General features: G+C 37.0%; 1 protein-coding gene across 1 annotated transcript in view; it reads left to right on the top strand.

The window, feature by feature from the left end:
• The window catches only part of LOC127953044 (NACHT, LRR and PYD domains-containing protein 3-like), a 120,548-nt gene that overhangs the window by 54,464 nt on the left and 43,621 nt on the right, over nucleotides 1–22,463 (top strand). Inside the window, exons 10-14 of the mRNA XM_052551939.1 lie at nucleotides 2,491–2,664; nucleotides 3,156–3,326; nucleotides 8,731–8,904; nucleotides 11,259–11,432; nucleotides 11,690–11,863. Coding sequence (XP_052407899.1) covers nucleotides 2,491–2,664; nucleotides 3,156–3,326; nucleotides 8,731–8,904; nucleotides 11,259–11,432; nucleotides 11,690–11,863 — 867 coding nt within the window. The remainder of the gene's footprint in view (nucleotides 1–2,490; nucleotides 2,665–3,155; nucleotides 3,327–8,730; nucleotides 8,905–11,258; nucleotides 11,433–11,689; nucleotides 11,864–22,463) is intronic.

The raw sequence follows: 22,463 nt of genomic DNA, 5'->3' as shown, positions 1-22,463 counted from the left end.
CCAGCATCTGCCTGACTCTGTTCAGGCTCGTCGGCCAATCCCTCAGCGTTCAAATCTTTTTTCCCCGTTTTCTTAGCAGGTCTTGGCATTTTCGGCAAAGATTGCGACCAGAAAGTCTCTAGCGACATACTACACAAGATTTATAATCGAAAATCACAGCTTGCGTACCCTATTTAGCGAGTGTGAAAAGAAAATGAATAAACGTGACAGGCGCTACCTAAAACTGCTGCTACTTCCCAGCCGCCATCTTGCGCCCCCTTCATGATTAAATTTTAATAAGTTAAGAATAAAATGTAGAATTCAAAAGAAATTTTGAACTCAATCCACAGACATGCAAAAATCAGGATCCTCCTTTTATAAAATAATCGGGCCCACTTTATATTAAGTGGCCTTAACTACTATGTACTATGTAAAATAACTTCTTTCTATTTTAATACATTTTACAATTTAATTTATTTTCAGCATCATAAGTCCAGTATTACTCCAAGTGTAACAATATACACTATACCATTCAAAAGCTTGGATTCAGTATATATAGAAATTATAACTTTTATTTAGCACACATGATGATAAATAAAAACGATTAAAACGATAAATGTTACAATGCTGTTCTTTCAATTTATTTAAAAAACTGAAAAAATATTCTCAGCTCTTTTCAGTATTAAAAATAATAATAAAAATATTTTTTTGAGTAGAAAATCAGAATATTAAAAGGATTTCTAAAGGATTCTGTGACTGGATTATTGGATGCTAAAAATTCAGTTTGAAAGTCAGCTTTGATTGTTCATAATAAGCTGTTTAACTGCTCCCCCAAGTGGATATTAAATTATGTTGTGGGATAATTAAATATATTCTAAATAAACTACAAACATAAAATTATATAGATTTATTTTGTCCTCACATTCTTTCTTGTAACTCCTCCCTCTCAGTGACACACAGCTGACTGAAAGGCTCATTATGCAGCTCATTATGCAGGCCTTTGTCTTCTCAGGTGTAAATCACAATGATATTCATGATAGTTGACACCTACTCGCATATGACTTTTACCAACAAAAAGTGTCTTATAAAATTTAAATCAATATATTGTTTTCTGTGAGTGAGTAAACAAGATGAAAAAAATTTTTTTTCTCAAAAACACAATCATGTGCATACATGCATTTAACATATTATTATAGCCCAGTTTGTGCTGATTACAGTGAGATTAGACTTTACCCATTTAGATATTTACAAGAAACTGAAAAAAGCACAAATGTCAGGGCATGACAAAACTTCTCCAGGCCCCAAAAATACTCTTAGACTCCAGAGGGTAAAACTAAATATTTTAAAATACTTGCACTGCCTCCACTTAGGTAGTGATATGTATGTAATGAGTGTAAGAAAGTAAATCAAGAGTTAGGGTGATATGTGACAGCATGTTAACCTTACTTTCTGGAATACCCCAGAGAAGCTTATTCTGAAATGGCATTTATGTTTATTTAGACAGATTGTTCATTGCTGCTTAAAACACAGCATACACGACACATTTATTTTGAACTTTAATTGTGACAACCATGATAGACAATTGTCCCCTTGTCTTTAATATCTGTTAATTTCCAACTCTATGTAAAATAAGATTATTTGGTCCCACTTTTTATTAGGTGGCCTTAACTGCTATGTTATTGACTGTTATTGGGTCATGTTGAAATATATAAATGGGCATCACATAACTAGCATTTCCAAAGTGTATATTGTTTATGTTCTCTCAAATAAACTAAATTATAATCTACATTATTAAGATTTATCACAGAATATTTGTTTTCGGCAGCACCTTAGTTGCTTAGTTTAAAAATAGACATGTCAGGCTTTCTATAGATATCTCTCTCATGTTTCTTCATTGAGTATTCACGGAGTTACAGTTCATTTTAATGACGTGTTTGTAAATGAAGATCAGCGAAGATAAAGGCTGCAGACAGCACATATTGTTATCTTTATTTTATAAGTGCACAAAGTTTTGTTGTTATTATGTCTGTATACAAATAAAAGTAAATCCTTTACAGATTCGATTGATGTATTTCTCTTATATGAACAATCAAAACTGAAAGTGTTCAGTTTTCGGGGGTTATCAGGAGAAAATGCCTCATAGCGCGTATACGCGGGGAACGACTCCAGAGGGTTAAGAACTTTGAAACAATGATACCACCTCTCTCCTGACAAATATCATGTACTATCATAACTAAAAAGTTGGTTGCTTGTTGTTGTTGTTGCACTGCAGTTCACTTTTTGGTTGTTGTTATAGTCTATAAAGACATAGTCTGATGAATTAACATGGAACTGTAATTCAGTCAAGATCTGTCTGGAACTTCTTTAGCTGTGAAGTCTAATTAACACTTTAGAACATCTGTTATTTGGTTAAAATCAAGCATTCTAGAGTACTGCAGTGGTATCATTTTATCTAATAAATGTAATGAATTAATTTGAATTATTTTGAATTATTGTAATTATTTTTTCTAGACTCTGTAACTGCAGAATCACTGAAGAAGGTTATAAAGCTCTGGCTTCAGCTCTGAGATCAAACCCTTCACACCTGAAAGAGCTGGATCTCACAGCAAATGATCCTGGAAAATCAGGAGTGAAGGAGCTCTGTGATTTACTACAGGATCCCAACTGTCAACTGAAGACACTGAGGTGAGATCTGATGAAATAGTACCATATAAATGAGATGCAAACTAAATATTCATGCAAAATATTTCAGTAATACGGTAGGCATCCAATTTTGTTTAATATGGAGGTACTGTGGTATTTGTGACATGTCAGCAGTTTAGTTATGGTACAAACTTAATTGCAGGTTAAAAAGACATTATATGCCACCAGTTATAATATTTAGTGGTGTGATAATACTTTTCTTATAAACAGAGTGTTTATATGTCCAGGTCTACAAATATATATACAGTATTTAGTATTCATCTTAAAACTAATCAGATTACTAACTTTAATATCCATCTTTTTCTTTTACTTTGTTGAAATAAGTGTTTGAAAGGCAAAAAGTCATAATTATTATTATTATTATTATTTATTTTTTGTTGTTTTTGTATTTGTATGTTCAAAGTAAAAGTGCTAAAAGTATGTCATTAGGAACAGTAATGCATTCTTGTTGAATCTTGCTTCAACCTCTGCAGGTTTTTGGGTCCTGCTGCAGATGAAGGCTGTCAGTTTGTGACTGGAATTGTGGGTAAAAACCCATTACTCATGAGCGAGCTGAATCTGAGTGGACGTAAACTAGGAGACACACAAGTAAATCAGATCGCTGCTCTACTGCAGGACAAACACTGTACACTCAACACAATTCAGTGAGTATCTTGCATCGCTTAAAATTGACATTATTAGTCATAAATAACTGTAGTTGATTTTCACATTTGTTTGTGGTTGATTTTCATTTATTTGAGTGAGGCATTTACAGAAAGAGCAATAATGTGAATTATTCAAATTAAACAGGTAACTAAAAACAAGAGACAAGACTATGAAAACCAGGAACTTAAACAAGACTGGGAAAACAAACACTGAATGGCTTGGAAGTGCAAGCCGTAAGACATTTCAGTGATATCCTGTCAGAAAAACATGTTTTCATGTTTTCTACTTAAGAAATACTTATATCCCTTAAGGCAAGATACCACTGGTGAATATGATAAAAAACTAAAAATATTGTATAAAGCCACATTCAAAGTTCTAGTTTAATTTTGTTGGCATATTAGAGTAAATGGTTTTAGAAAGAGGATTAACGATATCTCTTTTTATCACTCAAGAATATAAAACCTTCATAATATAGATTCCAGTATAACTATGTATATACATATATATCTGGGGTATGTATGTGCTACTGAAGTGAAGATTTCTGGCTCAGTGCACAAAAAAAGTACTTGTTTTGAGAAAACTGACATTAAAAATCATTTTTGAAATTAGCGCTGTTAAGCGATTAAATTTTTTGTATCTAATTAATTATCATTATAATCGAATTAATCTCATTAATTTGGGCTGAGAAATATTTATTTATATATATAAGACCTCTAACACTAGCTTGCTCTTTTCTTTTTCTATTCTTTCAGTTTTGTTTTTATATATTATATTATTTAAAATCTCTTGCTACGTGTACTGTGTTAAGCTAACTGAGACTTGTTATAGCACTTATATATATATTGCTCTTTTGTTGTTTTGATTTCTTCCACTGTCCTCATTTGTAAGTCGCTTTGGATAAAAGCATCTGCTAAATGAATAAATGTAAACGTAAATGTAAATATTAATGAGTGAGTCATTCATTCATTCAGGTAGTTTTCTTCAAATGGCTAATTCATTCAGAAACTCAGCATGTGACAGTATTCTTGAATAGAAAAGGTTACTGAATCATTGGTGCCCTTGATTCATTCAAAATCGTCAATTAAATAACTAATGAAATACCACTGTGTGTTTCTCACCGGAGTTCTGGGCATGCTAGTACTGTGCCTGTTGTTAGACTCCTCCAACAAGTCCTACTACCAAGGGTGCAGGAGGATGATCAACCAGTATTTGCCAGTTGGGAAACTCGACAGTTAGAAAAAAAGGAACTTGTATCCCCTTTGCTAGGGGAAATGGCACACCAAGCGTGACACTGAGCCAGTTCTTACCACAAATTACCAGTTACCCAGGTCTTCACGGGTCCAAAAATTTGTGCCCGAACCCGAAAGAGACCCGTAATGTACTACACAGAACCGACCCAGACCCGTCTATTATTTCAAAAGCTGGACCCGGACCCATGTAGATCCGAGAAATGGCTACCCGGACCGGACCCGGACCCGTATATTATTTGAAAGCTGGATCCGAACCCGCCAGGAAGACACAGACCTGACTGGACCCTATTGTCACATATTCCACCTTAAATTGCTATTACAAGTCAATAAATCTGTTGCAAAAATACAGCTTTTTGTCTTACCTAATTTAAGAAGCCGTAGTCTCTCTTCCTTGTACCTGACTGTCTGTGATGCATTAAAATCCTCCGACAAGAAAGTTATCCATGTTATTCCTCTCGTTATTCCAAGTCCAAGCTTAATCCACTCATTATTTCAGCTTCAAGAGTCCACTTGATGTCACGGTGACAGATGAAAAATGCAACTGTACACATGTACATTCTGACTCGAGTTAACTCGCATAATAACTTCGACTGTTTACCCTTTTGAACTATTATAACACCACTGACGTTATTTATTTGCTATCATCTCATGCGTGCTAGCTGGATCAACCTAAAATATGTTTAACACAATTTGAGCGTCATAGAAAACATTCATGTTACAGTTCACCTCAGATTGTGTTGCTGATTTGAAATATATTAAATATGAGTGTGTCAAGCCTGCAAGAATTATTACCGTGCGGGCACTTGCATTAACTCTGAGTCTGCACGCTCTGATTCTAAGGGCAGAGAGAGAGAGAGCGAGAGAGATCTTTTTTTTTTGGCTCACACTTTTTTTTTGTAATTTTACAAGTTGCAAGTTTCAAAAAACACAAGCAGTGTTTGATCACGGCAGTGTTTGTTCTCCAAGTCCGATGACTCCGATCACACGGGTATTACACACAATGTTAAACAGACCCGGGACCAGAGGTAAAAGATTCGGACCCGACCCGGACCCGGCTGATGATTTAAAATATAGACCCGAAACCGTACGGGTCCCGGGTCGACGGGTCTCGGGTACACTGAGAAGACCTCTACCAAACACACAGGAACAAGCTGGCTCTATGCATAGATTTTACAAGGTTTTATGTGTCGCCCAGACCGCAGCTCTACAAATTTCCACTAGCAAGGCTATGCATGCCAAAGCCCAGGAGGAGGCTACACTAGACTAGGGTAAGCCCTCACTCCTAGGGGGCACGGCTCACCTTGGCAGTGGTATGTCAAGACAATGTCATCAACTATCCAGTGTACTTACCACTGCTTGGAGACAACCTTCCCCCTTTGCTGACTTCCAAAAGCATACAAAGAACTGTTTGGAGCTTTTGAACTTCAAGTGCAATCCATGTAAATAAACATGGCGTAAAAGCGACACAGCAATGCCAAGGCTGGGTCTGCCTCCTATGGGGGCAACACTTACAGGTTTACCACTTGGTCTTGGAATGAAGTAGTGGGAACTTAAGGCATTTATCCAGCCATGGGTATCAGGACAACATGAGATTAGGCTGGCAGAAATACAAGGCACTCTTCGCTCACTGAAAATGCTTTCAGGTCCCCAAACGTGCTGCCTTAAGAGACAGGATCTTAAGCTCAACTGGCTCAAAAGGGCCTCTCTGAAGTCCAGCCATAACAGCAGAGAGATCCCACGAGGGCACTAGGGGTGGTATAGGGGAATTTAACCATATGGCACTTCTCAGGAACCTGATGGACTGGCCATCCACTGCCTCGTGATGCACTGTAATAGCAGTAACATTCACTATCAAGATGGAGGGTGACAGCCAAACAAGCAGCAAGGAACCAAAACTCCATCTGTGACAGAATGGAGAAAAAAAACTTAGGAGAAACCAGGCTCAGTTGGGGGGCCAGTTCTCCTCTGCTGCAGCCTGGCATTGAGCTACTGGTTTCGTCTGACCAAAGTTAGATTGTGCAGAGGACTCAACTGGTTCCTAGGGTCTTGTCCCGGTGGTCGTCTAGGAGACCGTGTCTTCACTGGGGATCTGAAAAGAATGTCCTTCCTCAGGGGAATCCACCAGGGAGTGGCTGTCGCAAAGAGCATGATTTCCGAAAACCAGGTCCGGGTGGGCCAGTAAGGCGCAACCAGCAAGACCTTTTCCTAATTCTCCCTGACCTTACACTGGGGGAAACGCATATTGATGTAGGCCTCAAGGCCAGCTGTGTGCCAATGCTTCCATGCTGAGGGGGCCTTGATCAGCAAGTAATACAGCTGGCAGCAGGAGAATTTGTGGGAAGTGATCAAGTCTACCAGGGCTTTCCCAAATCAACTCCAGATCAGCTGGACATCCTGGAGATGGTGTCAGCATTCTCTGGGGAGGGTGAGCTGCAGTGAGAGCAGGTTGGCTGCATGTTTGAGGTCCCTGGAGCCTGCAAGCAATAAATTAACTCCAGGGGAGGAGATGGTGGGTGAGTTGTGACATGCACAGTGACCGTATACAATGCACTACAGTTGCAGGGCTGTCCGTACAGACCAACATATGCTTGCTATGCAGCAGTGCTGCTCTCGCATCTTGGTCATGATGAGCCAGTCATCGAGGTAGTTGAGGATCCCTTTGGTAAATTCATGAGGGGGACTGCAACAGCCTGAAGGGGAGGACCTTGTACTGATTTCCCTTGGCATGATTGTGTCCTTTGACAGTATCACAGAACAGGGGCCTCCATGACTGCCACCAAAGTCTTGACAAGGCAGCTGAACCTGGGGGATGCCTGGCGAACTTAATTGCATAGCTGAATCGAATTGTCTGAATGAACCAGCGGAACGGGTAGGATAGTGCTAGCCATGCCACCAAGCTCTGTGTGAGTGGCACCAAAGGCACAATTGACATACCCACGGAGGAGCAGCGGTGGGGAACACTTTTGGCCAGCCCAGAAAATGTAGGGTCCTGGGACAGGCCTTGCAGACATGGTGTCACACAGACAGGGTTCATGGTGTCCCTGGAAGAAATTGACTGGAGATGTGTGAGGAAGCATAACATCATAAAACCACAACCTTATGGTCACTAGCAATAGAGGGTGTCATGTCTGAGAGTGAGGATCTAGAATAGAAGGAATTTTTAATAATATTTCTTAAATTAAAAAAGTTAAGCTGTTTTAAATGTGACTCTCAAATAGACAAATTACTATTAGTTAATAAAATCTTCTAAAACTTTAGTAATCATACATCTGAATCATTCTTTATAGTCTCTTTGTCTTCAGGCTGTGTAGTTGCAGTGTTACACAGAAACAGTGTTTCATCCTGACTTCAGCTCTGAAATCAAATCCATCACAACTGAGAGAACTGGACCTCAGTGGAAATTAAATAAAAACACAGGATTGAATCACTTATGTGATTTACTGAAAGATTCACACTGTGAACTGGCGAGATTGAGATGAGAATTATTCACATACAAGAATCAAAACACTTAAAAATCATATCAAAAGGTTAAATAAAAAGCACTTTATACTCTATCCATTAATCATAAATGCCTGAGTATTTTGTCATTTGGTAAGAAAGGATTGGGGATGCATTAATATTACTTTTACCAGAACAAAACTTACACTTTACCTTTCCAGAATTAGAAAGAGCTTCATTTACGAGTGTGCTTGCACAAAAGGATTTTAGTGTACAAACACTAATATGACATAAGACACAATATAAAAATAAGATCAAATTAAAAAAATAAATAATAGAATAAGGAAGGTAAATATGTTGTCATAAAATAATTTCTTTTAGCATTGTGTACATATTTACAGTATTATGGATAATGATTCAAATAAATAGTGATGGCTTTATAGGATTTGAAGGATACTGCACTAAACAGTGGGAATATTGCACTGAGGGGGGCAGTACTGTATACTGTATAACAGTACTGTATATGAGCTGCATGGTTTCGTTTTTAGGTATCAGGACTTTTAATAGGTATGAGTATACAAGCAAAGTATTTAGTCTGATACTGATAATGCTTTCCTAGTAAAGATGATCTCTCCCCCACTATCTTTTTGTTTTGTTTGTTATTAAAATTATGTAACAGTTTTATTTCCTGCTCTCTCACTCTTTCCCAATATAGGTTAAGAAGGTGTAATATGACAGATGAATGTTGTTCTGCTGTGACTTCCGCTCTGAAATCAAACCCATCACACCTGAGAGAGCTGGACCTCAGTGAGAATCAAATAGAAAACACAGGAGTGAATCATTTATGTGATGTACTGAAGGATTCACAATATAAACTGGAGAGATTGAGGTGAGAAACCTTCACAAACAAAAATTAAAATGCTTAAAATCACATTAACATTTTAAATAAAAGCACTTCATACTATACAGTATTGTTCAAAATAATAGCAGTACAATGTGACTAACCAGAATAATCAAGGTTTTTCGTATATTTTTTTATTGCTACGTGGCAAACAAGTTACCAGTAGGTTCAGTAGATTCTCAGAAAACAAATGAGACCCAGCATTCATGATATGCACGCTCTTAAGGCTGTGCAATTGGGCAATTAGTTGAAAGGGGTGTGTTCAAAAAAATAGCAGTGTGGCATTCAATCACTGAGGTCATCAATTTTGTGAAGAAACCGGTGTGAATCAGGTGGCCCCTATTTAAGGATGAAGCCAACACTTGTTGAACATGCATTTGAAAGCTGAGGAAAATGGGTCGTTCAAGACATTGTTCAGAAGAACAGCGTTCTTTGATTAAAAAGTTGATTAGAGAGGGGAAAACCTATAAAGAGGTGCAAAAAATGATAGACTGTTCAGCTAAAATGATCTCCAATGCCTTAAAATGGAGAGCAAAACCAGAGAGACGTGGAAGAAAACGGAAGACAACCATCAAAATGGATAGAAGAATAACCAGAATGGCAAAGGCTCAGCCAATGATCACCTCCAGGATGATCAAAGACAGTCTGTAGTTACCTGTAAGTACTGTGACAGTTAGAAGACGTCTGTGTGAAGCTAATCTATTTTCAAGAATCCCCCGCAAAGTCCCTCTGTTAAAAAAAAGGCATGTGCAGAAGAGGTTACAATTTGCCAAAGAACACATCAACTGGCCTAAAGAGAAATGGAGGAACATTTTGTGGACTGATGAGAGTAAAATTGGTTTTTTTTGGGTCCAAGGGCCACAGGCAGTTTGTGAGACGACCCCCAAACTCTGAATTCAAGCCACAGTACACAGTGAAGACAGTGAAGCATGGAGGTGCAAGCATCATGATATGGGCATGTTTCTCCTACTATGGTGTTGGGCCTATTTATTGCATACCAGGGATCATGGATCAGTTTGCATATGTTAAAATACTTGAAGAGGTCATGTTGCCCTATGCTGAAGAGGACATGCCCTTGAAATGGTTGTTTCAACAAGACAATGACCCAAAACACACTAGTAAACGGGCAAAGTCTTGGTCCCAAACCAACAAAATTAATGTTATGGAGTGGCCAGCCCAATCTCTAGACCTTAATCCAATTGAGAACTTGTGGGGTGATATCAAAAATGCTGTTTCTGAAGCAAAACCAAGAAATGTGAATGAATTGTGGAATGTTGTTAAAGAATCATGGAGTGGAATAACAGCTGAGAGGTGCCACAAGTTGGTTGACTCCATGCCACACAGATGTCAAGCAGTTTTAAAAAACTGTGGTCATACAACTAAATATTAGTTTAGTGATTCACAGGATTGCTAAATCCCAGAAAAAAAAAATGTTTGTACAAAATAGTTTTGAGTTTGTACAGTCAAAGGTAGACACTGCTATTTTTTTGAACACACCCCTTTCAACTAATTGCCCAATTGCACAGCCTTAAGAGCGTGCATATCATGAATGCTGGGTCTTGTTTGTTTTCTGACAATCTACTGAACCTACTGGTAACTTGTTTGCCACGTAGCAATAAAAAATATACTAAAAACCTTGATTATTCTGGTTAGTCACATTGTACTGCTATTATTTTGAACAATACTGTATCTATCTATCTGTCTATCATGAAGAGCTTGAGTATTTTGTGATCTGTTGAAGTAAAGATTAAGGATGCACCAGTATCACTTTAATGGAACGAAATCAGTTATTACATTGTTGGTCACCAATTACAAATGCCTTTATTTTCAGAAGCAGGATGAGCTTTATTTACAAGTGTTTGCTCACACAAGGAATTTTACTTGGTAATGGAGCTTCCAGTGTATGCACATAAACATGACAACAAGACATGATACAAAAATTTGAATTATAATATAAAATAAAAACAATAGTAAGAAGGTACTTAGGATAAGTCAGAAAATATTTAAGGATTGTAAATATTTTATTTACTTATTATTTTCTTCAAAGACATCTTTTAATCTCTCCTATTTCCATTTGGCTCCATGTTTGTTCTGTTGTCAGTGTTTCTTTGTCTTGACACAAACACAGTACTGTAAAAGAGCTGCATTGTTTTGGTTTTTGATATCAGAACCATTAAATAAGAATGCGTATACAAACACAGTATAGAGTCTGATACCAATACTGCATCCCTGGTAAAGATCATCTCTCCTCCTTTATTTGTTTGTTGTGTTTGTTATTGAGATGATGTGACTGCATAAAGAGTTTTATTTTCTGTTCTCTCTCTCTTTCCCAAAATTTAAAGGTTAAGAAGGTGTAATATGACAGATGAATGTTGTTCTGCTGTGACTTCAGCTCTGAAATCAAACCCATCACACCTGAGAGAGCTGGACCTCAGTGAGAATAAACTAGGAGACTCTGGAGTGAAAAACCTCAGTGATCTACTGATGAACCAACAATGCAAGCTGGAAACACTGGAGTTAGTATCATTATACTGTACAGCAGCTATTGTTTGCTGATTGCAAACATTTTATTCTGCATATATTATGAGTATATTATGAGATTCACATGAAATAAATTATTTAAAAAAAAAAAAACACGATACTACAGCTTCAAGTATTCAGAACTTAAAAACTGTTCTAAACGATTAAATACAGACACCTCCTACTGCCTACTGTAGTTCTTTAATAAGATGGCCATCATGTGTCTGAATCATTGTCTATTCTCTATCTCCAGTCTGTGTAGATGCAATATTACAGAGAAACAGTGTCTCATCCTGACTCCGGCTCTGAAATCAAACCCATCACACCTGAGAGAGCTGGACCTCAGTGAGAATAAACTAGGAGACTCTGGAGTGAAAAACCTCAGTGATCTACTGATGAACCAACAACGCAAGCTGGAGAAACTACGGTTAGTGACATTATACTGTAGTACAGCAGTTACAGTGTGATTAAACTTAATTATCCTGAAAGCTAATGTACTGATAGTATCAGCAGAAAATGCATTAACCCTTTAGGCGCCGATTTTGACATCTTAATTTCAAAAGGCTATATCTTAAAAGTGATAAAAGAAAAGATTTTTTCTGTCAATTATAAAAATATTAAGGATGACCAATGTTTATGTAGGGATTACATTTTCCCGTCTAATTTGCATATTATGACATCATATGGTGCTGGCCATCTTGAATTATAGAATTTTCATGGAAAGTCACATGTTTAAATGATAAAATGCAGCACTTCTTTTCCCCCAAAATGTCCCTCACCTTCTGTGTGCTATATTGCACAATACTGAATGCTCAGGTAAATAGTAAGTAGTAAACAAACTGTGTAAATCATTACTAATAATGGACTGTATGATCATATCATCGTATTATTTACTGCCATGCGACCTACAAAAGTAAGGTTTGGCGAGCCGAACAACGAGCATTGTTGCAGGTTGTTTTCGGCGGATGTGCTGTATTGGTGCTGCTGCGGTCATCTTGACGTCGGGTGAAACATCTCTCTCACTCGCAGCAGGGTCTGTGAGAGTGAAGCAGCAACAACTTCCCCTCGCACTCAGAGCATTTAATTATTCACTCCAGTCCGAGCTCACTGATACCAGAAACACCGCCGCCTTCACTCCGTGGATAAAGTATTTCAGTATGTTTGAAATGTTATATTCATAACATAGCCTATAAAAAATAAAAATAACAGGAGAGTTTCAAAGTGGCATTGTGAAAAAAGTTCATTGTGTGTAAACTTTTTTCCCTTTATCACGTGCCAAACTAATAACATTGTCAGAGGTGTCAAGTAACGAAGTACAAATACTTTGTTACTGTACTTAAGTAGAAATTTGGGGTATCTATACTTTACTTGAGTAATTATTTTTCAGCCGACTTTTTACTTCTACTCCTTACATTTTCAGGCAAGTATCTGTACTTTCTACTCCTTACATTTTAAAAATAGCTTCGTTACTGCTATTCCATTCCGGCTTGTTTTCATTCTGGCTTGTCATCATTCAAAAAAAAAAAAAACCTATCCAGATAAATTGCGCCAATCCGGATGTAGTGAATTTGATTGTGGTTGGATGAGAAGTTTAAACATATACCATTCCGACACCCTATTGGTTTGTACGCAATCCATCGCACCTGCACGTGACACAAATCACATCACAGTCCAGCCAGGACATAGACAGTTTTGGGTTCGTTTATCAAAAAATATATTTCTTAAAAGTAGGGTTGGGTATGGAACTGGTATCCGATCGCCTCAGAGTCAGTCCGCTTAAATTTCACATGAAAGCAGCGTCAGACCGGTCTCCTCCCGTCTTTCAGTGCGCTCTTCAATCCGCAGAGGCGCAGAGCGAACGGAGCAGCGCATGCGCACTTAAACAAACAGAGGACACAAGGTATGTTTATCGATAGTGTTAGAATATCTGCATCTGTGCAGTTCTTTGTCATAAATAAAGTTTACAAAAGGTCACGAGGGAACAGTCGGTTTCTCATCAACTGTAAAGTTTTCGCTCATCACACCACAGCCGTTTCCTCCAGCGAAAATCTAGCCCTTAACACATATGAACGAACACATACTTTAATTACACTTATTTAAATATACTTAATGAACACGTTAGTATTTTCACTTAAAAGAATGGTGTTCGGCCAGTTATTTATATATTTTGCTGTGTGTCAGTATAAAATATCAGTTTACATTTCCAAACATTCATTTTGCCATTGTCAGCCTGCTTGTGCATTCAAAATCACACTAGATTATTATTAAAATTAATGGCAAACTGATATTTCCTACTGACACACTACAGCAAAAGATATAAATAAGTGGCTTAAAACCCTTTTTGGGGTGAAAATACTAATTTTTCCATAAGACTTTTGCACAGTACTGTATTTTAAAAACGACCTTGTTGCTACTTTATAAAGAATGACCATAGAGTAATTCACAGAACTGATAAAAGACAGTGACAGACAGCCCTCATCTAAACTAAATATCAGTGATTGACAGAGATACAGTAGAAATATTATGTGTGGTTTTGTATTAAATAATGACCCAGATTGTGGAATACATTTATTAACCTTAGATTAAGGGAAGCACAACTTGGGAAATGAGAGCATCCAAGCTGAAAAGCTATGGATTTATTTTAAATATTTGTAATGTTCTTTAAAGTTATCCATAGTTTTTTTTTTTTTTTTTTTTTTTTTTTTTATAAAGTATCGGTTCAGGCACCGTTTAGGAGCCGGTACCATTTTAAAAGTATCGAAAAGGCACTGGACCCTACTTAAAAGTTATTATTTCTCACTGGCTCATTTACCAAATGAGTGCTTTTTCTTCGTCCTCCACAAATTAAGCTACTGTAGGTAGTTTGGTAGCGAGACGTTTTAATAAATTAGCGTTTTCGATTGACGATGCGATTGACAATGTTGTGATAAGTAGGCTATACCAACTTTGTAACTTGTTACCCTCCGAACACTGGACATAGCAGACGTATGCACCAAATACAAGAAGCTATCAATCAAGAAAGTATCAGAATTATGATTTCTTTTTCAGTTTTAGTTTTTGATTAATCACTTGGATTAATCATTCATTTTGAGAGCACTATAATGTTTATTGTAAATAGACAACCATACAAGCGTAATTGTTATTAAGCCTGCACCAATGTTCTTGTCCATTCCCCTCACAGATTCCTGCAGCTAAGCTTGGATGTACATTTACATTCCATTAAAGGTCATTGATGACAAGCCTCTGGAGTTTGACTTTTTGCACCATAACAATACTTATTGGCAACTAGTCATCATATCTCTAGTCCTTTAATGTATTTGCATTGTACTAAAGTGCGTTCATTTTAAATGGGCATATATGAGGCTGATGAAGACCTGATGGTCGAAATGTTGCTTGATTAAATTCCTCTGGAGCAGTAGTTTTCAGTGTTCAGACTTCATTTCTTTATTTGTCTATATCATTCAGTTGTCTTGCACCTGCGTCCTAATTGGATGTTTGGGATGTGCACACCATTTTTGTATTTTCATATATGCGGCTGAAACAGGAAGCCTAGTGCATCCCAAATTTTTCAACATGAACATTTTAATACAACATTATAGTCATTATGGCCTATGGCCTTTAGAAAAATGTTTTTTTGAGGAGATGGGGTAGTGTACAATAGGCCCCTGTGGTGCGGCCTAAGCTTTTGTTCTTAATGGCATTTTTTTCCCTTACATTACTTTTACTTTTATACTTTTTAAGTAGTTTTTTAAACCAGTACTTTTGCACTTTTACTTGAGTAAAAAGCTTGAGTTGATACTTCAACTTCTACAAAAGTCTTTTTAAACCCTAGTATCTATACTTCTACTTGAGTAATGAATGCCAGTACTTTTGACACCACTGAACATTGTAAGCATTAAATCTTTAATTGCTGCTTTCTGCTGTGCAAATTTTGTTTGTGAGGAAAATAACAGTAAATTTTTGTCAGTTATTTTATCTAAACAGAACAATGAATTTCTTCAAGATTTTAAAATCAGATAGCCTACTGATAATGTAGTAGCACTGTAAGATTACATTTGTTTGAATGCATTATTGCTAAAGCGATTGCGTGTGAATGTGCTATATCTGTTTAAATCATGCTTTAACCCGAAAATAATCAGTAAAAGAAACAAACTCCTTAGCCTTTAACATCCCGCTCGACTCTTGCAGTCATTATAACCTGATCAAGCCATAGCTAAATATGTTTAACATGAATTCTTGCTGAATATGCAGTTATATTACGGGCTGTTGGCATGAATTGTACTCGTGATAGAGGAGGCTTTTGGCTCTTGGCTCTTGGTGGTTGAAAACCACGACGCTTAGACTATTAATATCCTCTCCAGTCAGAATCACACGCTCCGCTCCTCCTTTGCTCGGTGGGGTGTCTCTGTCAGACTCGCGGGGGAGGGTTGAGCCACTCTGAACTACGGGAGCCTGAGTGGAGCGTCGGTGGATGTTAAAAAGAAAACAGATTTTCATTCAAACAAACTGATGTAAATTACAAATTCGAGTTAATCGATAAAATCGATTTATCACACAGACCTACTTGCTTTCATATAATTTTATAAAAAATGCAGCTGCATTTAAATGCAGGTGTGTAAAATATGTGCAAGATTTGCACTGCACGTGTGATGGTAGATGTGCAGCTTTTATTCTTATTTATTTTATCTTCATTACAAATCTTGTTTGGTTTTATTTTGGATAATTGCATGTAAAAAATAATTTACGTTGTAATGCATATGCAAAATGTGAATTCATATTTAAGTGTTTGTGCAAAAATTATTAATGTATTAATGCATACATATGTTTATTAATAAATAATTAAAATGTCTAATTTTTCACAATTATTAGGCTAATTCTAATTGTGCTTTGTGGCAAACTTAATGCATGTGCTTGAGTGCAGAATATATTAAGACTTGATTATGTCAATTTAACATAAATGTCTGATTATTTGAATATAAAAAACAAACGACTAGAACTAGAAAAATCTTACGTGGTGGCAGACCGTCTTTTAGTCTATAACCAAAACAACAGTCCTATATGAACAAGTTCAGCAAGTGAAAGCCTCATAAGACATTGTCCATATGAAAGAGCAAAGATTCACACCTTTATCTCGACCACCACAAGCCATACATAACTAACCCCAAAAACCCAACCCCCTCCAGCTGAACAGTGTTCGGTCTGTGTTTTGGCTCTGAGGAACGATGTGTTACTGGGCTGAAACATGCCTGCACTGAGCAGCACTACTCTTTGTATTCATTGTTTTCTCGCAGCCCATATTATTATTTTCACAAGACCATAATGATAATAACAAATTATCAATTAATAATTAATCATTATTTTACGAAAATCATTGTTATTTGTGATCGTGGATGTTGGCAGGAGGCTTTAAGACCAAGCGGAGTCCTCTGTTCCCGCCTCACATCGCGCGGGTCTCCGAGGCTTCACTGTCTGCGGTTTGACTTTACTGAATCAGATTGAGGCGAATACAACTTATTGACCATGAGACCAACATTTAGCAAGGCAGGAAAACATTCATTCTGACTGAAGGAAGATGTATTTCATCGAGCTAATGCTGTTAAAGAGAGGGTTAAATAGAGAGAGAGAGAGAGAGAGAGAACCAGTCTAGGGCTATTAAACTTGGAGCTCATCATATTGAAGTACAAATCCAAACACCAGAAACGTTATGCATTTTATGAATAATGAAATGTTATGAAAAGTATGCATTTTATTTAATCAAAGGCTGTATGGTTGAAATGATATTTTAGTTCACAACTTTAATTCAATTCAATTCAAGTTTATTTGTATAGGGCTTTTTACAATACAAATCTTTACAAAGCAACTTTACAGAAAATTATGTTTCTACAATATTTAGCAATAGCTTATAAGTGGTGACTGTCAGTTTGTGCAAGTATGACAGGATTTTTAGAAAAATGTATACAAGACGTAGTCAGCCAGACCATGAACATTATTAATATTATTAATAATTATTATATGATGCAGACACACTTAGCAATATTTGTTAGTTCTGTTTGTTGATTCAGGGTTAGCATCAACCGAGGTCCTCTGAGGGTCAGCATCTCTTCTCTGGTGTTCTGGATCCAGACTGGAGCTTGTGTAAATCCTAGTTACCATGGGATGTAAGTCAAGTCACCTTTATTTATATAGTGCTTTAAACAAAATACATTGCGTCAAAGCAACTGAACAACATTCATTAGGAAAACAGTGTGTCAATAATGCAAAATGACAGTTAAAGGCAGTTCATCATTGAATTCAGTGATGTCATCTCTGTTCAGTTTAAATAGTGTCTGTGCATTTATTTGCAAATCAAGTCAATGATATTGCTGTAGATGAAGTGACCCCCAACTAAGCAAGCCAGAGGCGACAGCGGCAAGGAACCGAAACTCCATCTGAGACAGAATGGAGAAAAAAACCTTGGGAGAAACCAGACTCAGTTGGGGGCCAGTTCTACTCTGACCAGACGAAACCAGTAGTTCAATTCCAGGCTGCAGCAAAGTCAGATTGTGCAGAAGAATCATCTGTTTTCTTGTGGTTTTGTCCTGGTGGTCCTCTGAGACAAGGTCTTTATGGGGATCTGTATCTGGGGCTCTAGTTGTCCTGGTCTCCGCTGTCTTTCAGGGCTGTAGAGGTCCTTTCTAGGTGCTGATCCACCATCTGGTCTGGATACGTACTGGATCCGCGTGACTGCAGTGACCCTTTGATCTGGATACAGACTGAATCTGTTAGCTACGGTGACATCGGAATAAGAGAGAAACCGACTAATATTAGCGTAGATGCCATTCTTCTAATGATGTAGCAAGTACATAGGGTGTTATGGGAAGTGTTCCTGGTTCCAGTTTACCTAATTAATTTAGCCTAAAAATCCTTTAACGGATTTGGATATTGAAAACATATTAGTATGTTATGTGTAAGCCAGGTTAAAGCGATGGGTCTTTAATCTAGATTTAAACTGCAAGAGTGTGTCTACCTCCCAAACAATGTTAGGTAGGTCATTACAGAGCTTAGGAGCCAAATAAGAAAAGGATCTGCCACCTGCAGTTGATTTTGATATTCTAGGTATTATCAAATTGACTGAGTTTTGAGAACGTAGCGGACGTAGAGGATTATAGTGTAAAAGGAGCTCATTCAAATACTGAGGTGCTAAACCATTCAAGGCTTTATAAGTAATAAGCAATATTTTAAAATCTGTACGATGTTTGATAGGGAGCCAGTGCAGTGTTGACAGGACTGGGCTAATATAGTCATACTTCCTGGTTCTAGTAAGAACTCTTGCTGCTGCATTTTGGGCTAGCTGTAGTTTGTTTACTAAGCATGCAAAACAACCACCCAATAAAGCATTACAATAATCTAACCTTGAGGTCATAAATTCATGTATTAACATTTCTGCATTTGACATTGAGAGCATAGGCCGTAATGTAGATATATATATATATATTTGAGATTGAAAAATGCAGTTTTACAAATGCTAGAAACGTGGCTTTCTAATGGAAAGATTGCGATCAAATAGCACACCTAGGTTCCTATCTGATGACAAAGAATTGACAGAGCAGCCATCAAGACTTAGACAGTGTTCTAGGTTATTACATGCAGAGTTTTTAGGTCCTATAATTAACACGTCTGTTTTTTCCGAATTAAACAGTAAGAGATTACTTGTCATCCAGTTTTTTATATCGACTATGCATTCCATTCGTTTTCAAATTGGTGTGTTTCACCGGGCCGCGAATAAATATAGAGTTGAGTATCATCAGCATAACAGTGAAAGCTAACACCATGTTTCCTGATGATATCTCCCAAGGGTAACTTATAAAGCGTGAACAGTAGCAGCCCTAGTACTGAGCCTTGAGGTACTCCATACTGCACTTGTGATCGATATGATACCTCTTCATTTACTGCTACGAACTGATGGCGGTCATACAAGTACAATTTAAACCATGCTAATGCACTGCCATTAATGCCAACAAAGTGTTCAAGTCTATGCAAAAGAATATTGTGGTCAATTGTGTCAAACGCAGCACTAAGATCTAACTACTAGAGAGATACAACCACGATCAGATGATAAGAACAGATCATTTGTCACTCTAAGGAGAGCAGTCTCAGTACTATGATACGGTCTAAATCCTGACTGGAAATCAATCAATCACCTTTATTTATATAGTGCTTTAAACAAAATACATTGCGTCAAAGCACTGAACAACATTCATTTGGAAAACAGTGTCTCAATAATGCAAAATGATAGTTAAAGGCAGTTCATCACTGAGTTCAGTTATGTCATCTCTGTTCAGTTTAAATAGTGTCTGTTTTTATTTGCAATCAAGTCAACGATATCGCTGTAGATGAAGTGACCCCAACTAAGCAAGCCAGAGGCAACAGCGGCAAGGAACCGAAACTCCATTGGTGACAGAATGGAGAAAAAAACCTCGGGAGAAACCAGGCTCAGTTGGGGGGCCAGTTCTCCTCTGACCAGACGAAACCAGTAGTTCAATTCCTGCAGCAAAGTCTGATTGTGCGGAAATCCTCACATATACAATTTTTCTCTAAGAAGGAATATAATTGTGAGGATACCACCTTTTCTAGTATCTTGGACAGAAAAGGGAGATTCGAGATTGGTCTATAATTAGCTAGTTCTTTGGGGTCAAGTTGTGGTTTTTTGATGAGAAGCTTAATAACAGCCAGTTTGAAGGTTTGTGGACATATCCTAATGACAATGAGGAATTAATAATAGTCAGAAGAGGATCTATGACTTCTGGAAGCACCTCTTTTAGGAGCTTAGATGGTATAGGGTCTAACATGTTGTTGGTTTAGATGATTTAACAAGTTTATACAATTCTTCCTCTCCTATAGTAGAGAATGAGTGGAACTGTCATAGTTTCTATTACATCATCAAGTTGTTCTGAGGTTTTGGATATGCTAAGGAATTCGGATACATCAGGAAGATAACTTAAAAAGCAGTCTTTTGTGGTAGAAGTGATGGTTCTTTCATCTTTGTAACTAGAAGTAGAATATACAATTTTGGCTATATGAAGTTTGCACAAAACTAAATAATCATCTGACATATCATCACTTGGCTGCATAATTTCAACACTATCAACATCAATTCCATGTGACAGTATCAAATGAATTCGACAATGAGTAGGTCCTGAAACATGTTGTCTAACCCCAATAGATTTCAGAATGTCTATAAATGCTGATCCCAATGCATCTTTTTCATTATCAACATGGATATTAAAATCAGCCAAAACTAACTCTGATGTAAAATCACCAAACTCTTTAATAGTTGAAACCAAAACATGCTGGGAACTAGAAAGTGAGTTCACAAACTTGTCTGTTAAGTACAATGAACTTTGTGTAATATTTGAGTAAAAGTAACTTGTGACGTTTAGTAAAGCTTTACTAAAGAAAACTTTACTGGAGGAGAATTGTGGTGGAAAGGAGGCTACAAATGTATTAAATCTAGAGTATGATTTCGACAATGAGTAGGTCCTGAAACATGTTGTCTAACACCAATAGAGTTCAGAATGTCTATAAATGCTGATCCCAATGCATCTTTTTCATTATCGACATGGATATTAAAATCACCAACTATTAAAACTTTATCTGCAGCCAGAACTAACTCGGATGTAAAATCACCAAACTCTTTAATAAAGTCTGTATGGTGCCCTGGTGGCCTGTATACAGTAGCCAGTACAAACATCACAGTGGATTTATCATTAACATTTGTTTCTCTGGATAATGTTATATGAAGCACCATTACTTCAAACGAGTTATACTTGAAGCATATCCTCTGAGAAATCCTGAAAACGTTGTTATAAATTGAATCAACACCTCCCCCTTTGCCTTTTAGACGCATCTCATGTTTATAAATGGATCTGATATTCAATAAGCCAAGCTTTATCATTTGTTTATCCGTATTGCATCTGTTTTTTATTTGTTGAAACTTGATTAAATTGTTACTCTTAACACTAGAAGTCCCAGAGAGCAGCCATTTGGCTTTTCTACCTATAACCCGGCAGGACAGCCGATGGGCTGGAAGGCTTTAGGCTAATATCCTTAATCAGCTGTGAACAGTTGCTTTTGTTATGTAAACAATGTGGGCCATGCCGAGCCACTTCAAGGAAACTTGTGTTTCACTTTGCCATCTTAGGGAAAAATCAACACACATGTTTTTTTTCCTCTGTTGCTGAGATTTATTGATAAAAATAGTACAAAATAAAATAAAGAAACCAACCATTTGTACACATATTTACAAATAATATTAAAAAGTGAGTGAGTACATTCCAGCAATCACTCACAATACTGGCACTGCCATGGTATCTCCCGTCTGCCTTTACCACATGTGTATCTCTAGCAGTGAACACATCGCACAGTGGCATGAAAATCCGTAACATTTAGAGGCAAACAGATGCACAGTGCAAACTTCGGAGATGTTTACATCCACAAAGAAGACCCCGACAAAGAGAAAGTGTGCCCGAACGACTTATTTCATTGGAGGCATCGAGATCTGCGAGAATACTTTTGTTTCTTATCGGGTGAGTTTCCATAAACATCAAAGTTTGTCGTTTTGTGTTCATTCTAAGAACACGTACACGTAATCTCATGTTTAGACCATGTTTAGACCTTCCCATATCTACCTATTGTTAATAGCTAGCTCATTGGTTATCACAGAATCCTGTTAAAAAAGTCCTAATGCTACACAATGAAATCAATTCACCAAGTTTTATGTAGAAAACCAGCAAATAACAAAGAAAATTAGCATCAATATGTACTTTTTGTTTACATAAACATAAAAATAATAACATTAAAAATGATAGCCACATTTGAAAGATTAAAGATTTTTTATAAAAAGATAAAACTCACATATTTCAGCCTCTAAATCATTTTTATAAAAGTAAAAAAAGATAAATTACTGACATTTACAATGCATATTCTCCTTTATTATTAATAGTATGCGGTCCGATTTTTCCCGTTGTGTCTGTCGTTGCTATGCAGGG

Source organism: Carassius gibelio, chromosome B3, assembly GCF_023724105.1.
Source record: "Carassius gibelio isolate Cgi1373 ecotype wild population from Czech Republic chromosome B3, carGib1.2-hapl.c, whole genome shotgun sequence".
NCBI classification, from domain to species: domain Eukaryota; kingdom Metazoa; phylum Chordata; class Actinopteri; order Cypriniformes; family Cyprinidae; genus Carassius; species Carassius gibelio.
This window is presented reverse-complemented; position numbering and strand designations above follow the sequence as displayed.